This window comes from Egretta garzetta, unplaced genomic scaffold (assembly GCF_000687185.1).
Source record: "Egretta garzetta isolate BGI_Z169 unplaced genomic scaffold, ASM68718v1 scaffold377, whole genome shotgun sequence".
In the NCBI taxonomy this organism is placed as follows: domain Eukaryota; kingdom Metazoa; phylum Chordata; class Aves; order Pelecaniformes; family Ardeidae; genus Egretta; species Egretta garzetta.
Genome location: NW_009260339.1, coordinates 245,052 through 256,073, shown reverse-complemented (window position 1 = coordinate 256,073; position 11,022 = coordinate 245,052). Strand labels below are relative to the sequence as shown.

Genomic DNA, 11,022 nt, shown 5'->3' with positions numbered 1-11,022 from the left:
GGCCACACACCGTCCTACTCACTCAGGCCCAGGTCTGTGTGAGTAAATAAAGCAAGTCAGGACTGCTCGCCAGCCCTAAGGGCAAGAGGCACAACTTGCAAGACACTGCTAAACCCTCTGCCTTCCCCTCCTGACCCATACACGGACCTCATAGTTACCTGTTGGTCCATGCTCTCTTCAGAACCAAGCTTGAGTTGATCAGTGTTGAGGGCCAAAGTTGAGCCAGGACTATGCTACTCCCTGAACAGTGTGGATGACAGCAGCCCAGCGCTCAGCACTGTGCCCTGGCCCTAACTGGTTTTCTGGCCTAAATGTGCCCACAGGTATCTTGGAGTGGTTCATCATTAGCACCAGAAATCCCTCATGAAATGGATTCATGATTACAGACTGCTTTATGAAGTAATTAAGTCAACTGAAGTTTGTATCCTAATTCTCCCCTTCTCACATTTGCTTGTCAGTTCAACTGATGCTGCTTTGGGTATCTCAAAGATTTTTGAAAGTGTGATCCACTTTTAATTCATCAATATGCATGTGAACACCACAATATGAACTCACATTTTAGAACCTGCTTCTAGAGCAATACTTTTCTATCATGAAGCTGGATCACTTATTACAGTTCATTTGAGAAGGATAGAAATCTTTTTTTCAATGGTGGCTTTAATGTGTGTGTTTAACATTGCCTCACATGTTGATGGCCAAATTAACACTCATGTAACTCAAGTTGATGGGGCAAATCAGGGATTGGTTTGCTCTGCTGCTTCTAAGGACTTGCTTTTTCCATTATTTTTTCATTAACACAGAATTTAATTTCATTACTTTTCTTGCTTCTGTGGAAAGTAAATTCTTTTTATTTCCCATTTTGACTTTTTAAACTTGGAGTCTGACTGCTCAGCTTACAGCCCTTGCACTTTCCCCACCGCAGCATGGAAGCATTCAACACGGCGAACTTAGTCCCTGGGGAATTTGGCTGTTCCTCATTAAAACTGAAAACACTGCAAAGGATTGCCATTTTAAAAATTAGAGGAACAAGGCCAAGTGGTTACCAGCTTGATACGGCAAACTTATACTCACAGATTCAGACCTATTCCAGCTCTTTCCTCACATTAGAAATGAGCATCAGCATGAGAATTAGATTTTCTAGCTCTTAGCCTTGGGTTGGACAACACAGAGTGTGGCAAAAAACTTCCTTCTTGTTTAAAGGCAATTTCTTTCATTACTCTTATTTTACATTTTATCCATGTGCAGTCATTCTTATGGGCTGTTACGTTACCTCCAAGGTTACCGGTGATCCATTCCTGTATTTGGGCTGTGGTTCTCTTGGCGTCAGTGAAGTTGGTTTGCTGCAGGCTGCTGTTTGCCCAGCGCCCAGCACGTGAGGCAAAGAGGGGCGAGAGCTGCACGCCGGCATCCACGAAGAAGGAACATGCCAGCTGAACCACCGTGCCTTGGCTGGAGTCGGCTGCTCCTTCGTATGCTGCGTGCAAGAAATCCTGCACACTTTGATCTGCCAGGCAAGGGAGAGGAAAAAAATGCAATTACCATGTCGAGGCTAAGGACAGCAGAGACTGCACCAGGGCGCTGCCAGCTCTCCACTCCAGGGCTGACACTGGTGTCCTCTGAAGGTTAAAGCACTATAACAACTGAAGCACTCTTGACTTTACCGGGTGTTACTGTCAAGCACTGCAGTCAAGGACAGTGACGCAGTGGGCACAGGAAAGCACTCTTCGTGTCACTGTAGAAACCCCTCTAGTGCAGATATGTCAGGTGGCTGATTTTGCATCAGGCTCACACCTCGATGCAAACACAGCTCTTACCGTTCATAAGGTACATTATATTTTCTAGGGCACTCTCCAAGTTCCCATTAGGGAGATCTAGCACCTCTGGCTATGACTGGCTGAGCTGCTGATGTTGCAGTACTGCTGTCTCCTTCTCCTGCCATTATCATAGAACCATAGAATTGTTTAGGTTGGAAAAGACCTTTAAGATCATCAAGTCCAACTGTTAACCTAACCCTGCCATCCCACCACTAAACCATGCCCCTAAGCAACTCGTCTGCCCGTCTTTTAAATACCTCCAAGGATGGGGACTCAACCACTTCCCTGAGCAGCCTGTTCCAATGTTTAATAACCCTTTCAGTGAAGAATTTTTTCTCCTCTTCTCCAGGCTGAACAACCCCAGTTCCCTCAGCTGCTCCTCATCAGACTTGTGCTCCAGACCCCTCACCAGCTTTGTTGCTCTCCTCTGGACACACTCCAGCACCTCAACGTCCTTCTTGTACTGAGGGGCCCAAAACTGAATACAGTATTAGAGTTGTGGCCTCACCAGTGCGGAGTACAGGGGCACGATCATTTCCCTGGTCCTGCTGGCCACACTATTCCTGATACAAGCCAGGATGCCATTGGCCTTCTTGGCCACCTGGGCACACTGCTGGCTCACATTCAACTGGATGTCAACCAGCACCCCTGAGTCCTTTTTTGCTAGGCAGCTTTCCAGGGAGAGCTTCCACCCCAGGGAAGGCATCACCCTCACTGTCCCAGGTCTGTCTCTGCTACCCTTGGCCCTTATGTCTTGTTTTGTTTACTGAAGGATGGTGCCCCAAACTGGCCCACTGTTGCAGATGAGCCCTGGAAATGCTAAATAGAGCTATAGGTTACTTCATGTATGTTAAAAGATACTGTTCTTTTTATACAGCTCACAAGAGTGTCTGCTTTTTTTTTTTTGAAGTACAGTTATATTTCCCATTCAATATTATTTTTTTTAATTCCTAAGAACCCTCAGATCCTTTCCTAAAAACACTATTATTTGGCTCATTGTTCCCCATTTTGAAAGGCTGATTATGCCTTCTAAATGTAGAAATTTGCATTTGTCCGTATTGAATTATGTCCTATTCACTTCACACATTTCTCTGATTTTTCAGGATCCTTTTAAATTCTATTCTGGTCTTCCAGAATGCTTGTAGCAATTACGAGCTCAGTGTCATTCAAAAATTCAGTAACTAATGAAAAAAGTTGAAGAGTGCCCTGGTTTCCTGCTCCTGAGGAGCTCATGGTGGTGGCTTCTGTGATGGGTACAGGGTTGGTGTGTGGGCCCAACAGGAACATAAGCCCTCCAAACTTAGAGGATCTTGTTTTTAAAATCACAAAGTTTCTAGTAGGCTCCCCTGAAGGGTGATGTAGCAGCCATTTCTGGCTGTCTTTATTTTGCTTGCTGTAATGATTTGTGATGGGATGGTTCATGGCGAGGTGACCTCCCAAGGCCCGGGACTTGCACCCAGTCTGAACGATGTTTGTGGGCTCTGTGTCAAATCTCCTCACTTCCCATGTTCATGGTTCAGCCCTTTTCCCATATCCCTTGTTGTGCTTTGGAGGTGACTTGCCTATGCCCAGCCAGTAAAAGCCTTGTTGAGATTGTTACTTGCCTTTAAGATGTTTTCAGCAAGTTCCTCCTTCTATAAATAAGTATTCCATGAGGACTGCAGAATGTCCGGAGCACTGCTCTTCTTCAGCAAGACATCAGTGCCTCTTGGCTCTGCAGGACCACTGGGACCTTTCTGATTTCCCCATCAAGTGTCCTGATTTCTGTGTGAAATCTCAGCAGCTCACTGTTGTATATAAATTGCTGACCACCATGTCCGAGGCGGGGGGTGTCAGCATTGTGCCCCTTGCTTCTCCAGGTTGCTGTACTTGGCTCAGGTGCTCATCTGCCTTGGCCTGAAACCCTGGGTGTGCCCTGGGCAGCTCACAGGTATCTGACCCCCATGGGCATGGCTGGGCTCGCCATTATGGGCTGGCTGGAAATCTTTGTTCTGACTCAAGGGAGACCTTAGGCAAAGGGAGGAATCACTCAGTTTCTCCAGACACCTGTGGATGTAGGCAGTGCTGGAGAAAAGTCAGGCTGGGCTGTGACCCAGGACATCGGCGGGGTGGGGTGGCTAACCAGGGAAGCCCATCCTGCCTGGACTGACCTGCCCCAGGCTGAGCACTGGGTCGAGGGCTGGGTCTCCGTGAACCTCTAGCTGCCAGCCAGGCCATCAGGAGACTTTTACTACATTGGTTCAGGTTCTTGATGGGATAAAGGGAGAGTTTCACGTCTATCGATTCCTACCACCTGAGAATCCAGTGCGTGTTTTCTGACTTAATAATGCTCCTTTAATAACCTGCAGGAAGACTAATCACCTATGGGAATTTCGGTATTAAAATTTAGATCTATTAGTCTTTAAGGTATAAAATATTGAACTCCTTGAACAGATGTCAAGAAAACTCACACGGCCTGAGGTGTAAAGTGCTTTTCTCGTGTGTTTCGCATTAGTGCGGGAGCATTTGGCAAGCTCCCTGGAGGATGTGAGAAACCAAAGATGGTAAATTGGAAGCAGATGTTAATGTGAGGTGTGGTATCCTGAGCTTCTAACTTCAGCCATATCAAAGTGCATAGCTAACCAAAGTCCTGAATTCTTACTCAGAAAACAGTTCAAAATTGCTTTAAAATGCTCTACCATGGATAAAATAAAACAGCAAGGAGAAAGCATCTTCAAGCATGCCGGTTTTGTCTGTGCCATCTAGAGAGACATCCCTTTATACATTGTTTTTCTTAGTACTAGAATAAAACTGAACAAATCTTCCAAACATTACAAGAAGATTACAAGTGCATGTAGGAGCGGGTTCTCTGTGAATAGTGACTGAACCATCAATGTTTTCATTGTTTTCAGCCTGGTAAGGTTTTAACCACAACCTTCATTATTTTTTAAGACAGACCAACAGAAACATTAATGCAATCATCTAATGGAAGAAAGGAATTTTACCAGATATGCATATATACACGATTTGGTTTTACTCATCTAGTGGGAAATCTGATCTCAGTATTTGATTTACTTATTTGATTTAAACCATTTGAGGAAGTGGTTTCTTTCTCTGTCACTGGAAATGTGCTGTTATAACCAATAGCAATAGATCCCATCCTACTTTATTTTCACATTTATGCTTTCATACTGCTGAAAGCCAAAGTTCATGTGGCTTGTGCCTCAGACAACTAAAATGGAGAGAAAATGTCTGCTTGATATGATGTGCCACGTGAGAAGTAAGGCAGCACGAAAGACCTAGCAGGTCATTAACAACTTCTCTTTGTGTGGAGATCTGTGCCTGAATTTCACCATGCAATATTATTCTTAAGGTTCTTTCTTAATAACGGAGCCCCTGATGACCAGAAGTGTCAAGCAAGGTATAATCCTTGAAGGAATTAATGTTGTAAAATTACCCTACTGAATTTACAGAAACAGGAGCCTAATAGGCGAGACTTCGTTGTATCAGCTGCTCGTAATACAGATGCCCTGTCCGTGTGTCAGTACCTGCAGGTGTATCTGTATACGTCAGCCTGAGTTAGCTCTCACTGCTGTGTTGGTTTGGAATATCAATGCTATACAGAGCGGTGACGGTGACTAAGGCAGGTTACAGCACGGGAGGGTGAAATTGCTGTAGGTTTTATCTTTAGTCTTCATACGCTGAAAGTAAATTTTATGCTGAGAAATAGCAGTGTCATCGCTATACATAAGTCTTGTATGTAAGCTGCAAATCTTGAAGATGCAGCAGTCATCTGCTTTTCATAAACATTGTGCCCATAATGCAAAATAGTTTTTGACGTGTGATGTGAGATGGTAGGATAATCCAGAGCTAAAATGAAAACAGCATCCTTAAATTCAGCTGATTTAATGCTAGATTTTAAGACATCTGCCTTTTCCATATCCCTTCCAGATTCCCAGTGAGTTTTATTTTAGCCGTCTTTCAGGGAAAGATGCAATAGCACCATCCATCTGTCAAGGTATATCTCTCTCTGCCAGTGTCCTTCTAAATAACTTTTCCTCTTTTTGGCCAGTTGCAATAGCATTAGAAAAAGGTGTAAAGTCTTAAAGATAATTCAATTTCTATAGGTTTCGTAAAATTTGTGAATGGTATAAGAGCGAGAACATAAGTGGGATAGGAGAGAAAATGACTGTCCTCTGCCTAGCACCTCCTCGCAGAGGACACAGGAGGCCAGGACACAATGGACACGATGAAACTCTGGGAACAGCAATTCTGCTGCTCATGGAAGTAGCTTTTCTAGATGTAGTTGTATTTCAGTGCAGTAAAAGAGTAAGCACTGATCGAGAAAAAAGAGGAATAACAATACGCGTATCAAAAACTCCCTTGAGTTTCCTTTGTCCAGCTGATACCTGGCTATCAAAGATGGAGAAAACACTCCTAAGCTACATCTTGCAGTGAGGCAGAAGACAGAAGTTTAGTATGATGTGTGCAATTGCTGTCTCCTTAGTAAAGCTGTGAATTTATTGCAAAATGTATGACAAGAAGTATTTTTTTTAAGGAATACATTACCATGAATGTTGTATCCTAGGGCATCCTGCAGCTCCATAAAGGTATTTCCTTCAGCTCCAAACTGCAGCAGCTCCAAAGAAACAGCCACGCTTGCTGGAGAGACAACCAGATTGGTTCTGTTCTCTGCCTCAGATACACACCGGTAGAGATTGATGGCAAATTCTGTCTTTAGCTCTTTCAGCTCATCATAGGAGATGCAGTTTCCTTTGGTTAAGCAGCAAGCAGACAGGACAAATGCAGAGAAGAAAACGGGCAACATGAAGGCGAGCTGGGTTTGCTCTCCACTAGGTAATCATATCTGCAATTAATAATACAGATATATTTAGAAATGCAATAGGCTGAGCTGACACAGGAACTTTCCCTTTCCTTCAGTGTTAAGATATCACTTGCAATAGTAATGCTTACTGTTAAAATACTTGTCCAGCTCTACCCGGTAGCTGTTGTAATAATAAAAAAAAAAGATGTAGGGACATGCTGATGAATCTGTTGACTAACAAGAACCGAGTTTTCCAGAATGTTGTGCCCATGTAGGATGATTGGCCATTACAGTGCATGGAGACACAGAGCCCCTCAGTTAAGAAGTTGGCAGTCGTGCAGTCATGCCGACGCCGTGCTGCTGAGCACCCACAGCTCCTTTCTGTCCCCAGCAGAAAGGGGGTCACATCCAGCACTCCCAGGAGGAAGGCCACCCCTCATGAGGTGGAGGTATCTAACTGGGATCTCCAGGCTGGGGTTTCAATCCAAGTTTGAAAAAAGCTGGCTTCAAATTTCTCTCCCAGGTATTCCTTCCGTGAAATTTATCACAGTTGAAAAAAGGTTGTATTTGCAAAAGGCTCCAGTGCTTGCAGCACAAAATCACTGCTTCAGATTTTTATGGGAAATCAAGCATTGGTCAACATTATATTAAGAGACACTTAGATTCATATTTAAAGGAATAATACTAAAATGACAGAATAGCTTTCTTTACAGAATTTCGCCTTTTACATTGTATGCAAATATATTTTAAAACATACTGCACCTTCTTTCACTTCAGGATTTCCTACAAAGCTTTCTCCATGCCCTTTGCTCTAGAGAGCACCTCTAATGCTTCGCATTTACTCACAGTTAGCTCTGTTAAATTGTCTTGCCTTTCTGTGTCCTTCTGGGTGCCTGAATGGAAGCTGTCTATGTACGTCTTGTCTCCTTCTTTAATAGGTAGTGGAGTAAAGACTAAGTCATGAGACTGCATTTAAAGGGATAGTCAGTGATCAGAGTCTCTGTCGGCGATGTCTGTACCACTCTGTCCAAATTCCTGTAGGCTACAAGCTCTATGGAGAGCCAGGCAAAGCAGCATGCCACTGACCAGCAAATCCAAGGCAAGGAACAAAAAGGTACACATGGAGCAGCAACTTCCTTGCAAGCCCTGCTCCAGCCTCATGAGGCTTGTGACCTGCTAGTACCGAGCAAGGCATCTCCTATCTCTCTTCCCACCCCCCTCCTTCTTTTATATGAATTCCATTGATTCCTCTGCCACAAAGGGGAAGAGAAAGGGCTCTCTGTGTACCAGGCACACAGTTATTTTTTTCCCCCACTTTGAAACCTTATTCAGAAATCCCATGCAATTAAAATGTCTTTATTTGCCATTGTTATTTTTTTTTAAAGCCATCCCAAATAGTAAGATTTTCATTCACTCTTTAGTTTCCAGGAGGAAAGAAACAACAAAGCAGTGCACTTGAAGGCAAATCGCGTGAGGAAGGGATCGCTTTGAATGACCCAGAAGCAGAAGAGCTGGGGCTGTCACCACTTTAAAAGCTGTTTCAGCTGTTCATGGGTTTCTTTACGTGACAGGATCAAATCCTGCTTGTCATCTTCACAGGTTCAGCCTCACAGCTTCACAATGGCACCGAAGGCAAGCAAGGTTTTGGCTTTGAAATATGTGTAAAACGGCAGCTTACTGATTGGCACGGAGTTTGACATTACATATACACTTAGCTATTTTACAACGTATGTTTCTGTTGCAACTGGGAGAGAAAACATGGGGAAAAAGGTCATTAAAGTCAAGTGATAGTTTTTATGTGCTACTGTTTCACCCTTAGTGGGGAAGGAGCAGCCATGCAATGGAATTAGGGCCCAAATGAGCATGAAGCGATGGGCTTCGTCTGTGCTTGTGCTACTCCTCTCTTTCTTCTCTTCTGAGAACTAGGGGCAATGGATGCAAACTGAAACATGAGAGGTTTCAGTTGAATATGAGGAAGAACTTCTTCACTCTGAGGGTGGCAGAGCACTGGAACAGGCTGCCCAGGGAGGTTGTGGAGTCTCCTTCTCTGGAGATATTCAAAGCCCGCCTGGATGAAGTCCTGTGTAGCATGCTCTAGGTGAGCCTGCTTTAGCAGGGGGGTTGGACTAGATGATCTCCTGAGGTCCCTTCCAACCCTTACGATTCTGTGATTCTGTGATTGTGTGATTCTGTGAGAAGGTGACTGAATAGACAGTGATACTGGGGTCTGTCTCAGGATCCTGGGGTTTAGACCACATTCCTTTTTTTTTATTCCTGGTGGGAGGGATGAAGGGAGAGAGTTTGGCCAGTCCCTGCCTCGTACAACAGGCAGGGATGTAGCTTTTGCCATGGATTTCCATGGCAGTATCCTCACCAAAATTACATTTCGGTTTAAGGGTTTTGCTGAATGAGGACCTCTCTGCTGCAGTTATCGTTAATGACATTAATAACTCCACTGGGATGGAGATGTGTTTTCAGGGAATGAAACGCAGGCCACCAAGTGATTTCTCAAAGAGCTCCGAGCTGTTGATAGATAAATTAACTCTGGTCACTGGTGAGGACTATACAGCTAGATTTGATGTGATGCTCCTGGAGGCTCCTGACCTGATCAGACATTTCCTCTGTGCCCTGCCTGATACTCTCCTGTGGATTTATTAAGATTTAGAAGAAGGATAGGGATCCCCTGAATTTTTTAGATATTACTGTCAAAAATTGACATTCAGTTCCCACCTGGCAAAAAATGAAGCCGATGTTGCTATTCAGATTTGGGGTAAGTATCTATGGAAGATGTAATTGAAAACTGGACCCAGTATAATGTGATGTGTGACAGCATCATGTCTGTGGGAAAGAGGAAAAAACTCATTCTGCCTCATGTCTCATTGCAGGGGGGATGCAGAAATTGGGGGGTTTATTTCAAACCCTCCCTCTCTGCACCTGATCCAGGGAAAAAACTATGGAGGAATCTCAGCAGCAAAAACTGTGTTTGCAGACAAGGAGAGAGGAATTAAGAAAACTAAAAATAAATCAATGCTGTTGCAAGTAGCCATGGGGAATAAGAAATGAGCTTTACATATAATGAATAAAAAAGAAAATCCATTAGGAAATTATTAGAAGAATAAAAGGCAGTAGAGTAAGAAAGAAGGAAAAGTCAGTAAAACTAGCTGTAGCTAAAAAACAAGTGATAAAATACCAAGGGGAGGGTATGAACATTTATCACGATCAAGGCCAGATCCAAAAATCCCACGCCCCTTCAGTTTAGCAGCCTAAGTTTTAAGTTTCTCTTCCCCAAAGTATGAGCCAAGGCCAAGACCTGGGTGTCTAGGGAGAAGCTGGTGCCACGTGGGGATGAGTCTGAAGACTGAGTTTGCCAAGCGAGCCCGGGGAGCCAGGAGCTGAGCCGTCCAAGTGAGGGGAGTTTGGGGCATAACCTGGGGGCTGCAAACCAAATAGGGCAATTACAGAAATTCCAGGTCAAAAAGAGAGGTGTCCTGGACCTACAGAAGAGTTAGGACAATAGGGCAATTACAGAAATTCCAGGTCAAAAAGGAGAGGTGTCCTGGACCTACAGAAGAGTTAGGATTGGGCCGCTGTGGAGAAAGGGAGTTTCTGGCTCTTTTTAAGGATTTTTTTTAAGAGTTTTTAAACTTGCCTGTGTCCTAGTTTAGCCATCACATCCTTCTTCGTGTCTTAATCTGGATATGCATTGCAAGGTACTGAGTAAAGCACTGATAAATTTGCTGGCAATCATTTTATTTTTGAAATGCTGGAAAAGCCTTTAAAAAGGAATGCAATTGATCGGTCCCTCAGATAACTCTTCAAAGACAGAAAGGGGCAGAGGTAGAAGTTGTATTTTGAGAAATGGTTCTTGACATTGAGATAACTTAGAGTGTCTGTGAGGGAAATGAGGAAAGGCACAAAACGAGGACGTCTGGAGAAAATACAGCACAGTGGCGTGTGGGTAGGAGGCTGGAGCACACGGTGCTGTGCCTCCATGGAGCTCCTCCGGGCATCTACAGAAGCAGCTCTGAGGGCTTCAGAGGGAGCCCAAGCTCTCTGTCCCCTCACTGAGCAGAGAAAACCACCACTCTTTGAGAAGAAGAACAGCAAAGAGCTTCCTGATGTATGAGCAAGCCCTCAAACAGGGAGCAGAACTGGTGGGAAGCGCTGGAGAGAAGCAGCAGGTGGTGGCTGCTTTCACCAATGGTTTAGATCCTGTCCGTGTCTGCAGTGTGTCGGCACTGTTACTGTATGGGCCCTCGATGTCCTTCTGTCTGACCACTGTGGTGGGCGAGGGGACAGACTGCTGAAGCTCCCCCCATGGCTCAGCACTATCAGACCCTGACATAGGCAGCTCTGCAATGTCTGGTGTGAAAAACGTGCAAAAGTAGAAAGGAGAGACAAGGG

At 44.4% G+C, this 11,022-nt stretch overlaps 1 protein-coding gene across 1 annotated transcript in view; it reads right to left on the bottom strand.

Annotated features, from left to right (window-relative positions):
* The window catches only part of SERPINE3 (serpin family E member 3), a 20,310-nt gene extending 12,720 nt beyond the window's left edge, over positions 1–7,590 (bottom strand). The window contains 3 exon segments of the mRNA XM_009642629.2: positions 1,271–1,504; positions 6,363–6,660; positions 7,465–7,590. Coding sequence (XP_009640924.2) covers positions 1,271–1,504; positions 6,363–6,660; positions 7,465–7,590 — 658 coding nt within the window.
* Between the last annotated feature and the right edge of the window lie 3,432 nt (positions 7,591–11,022).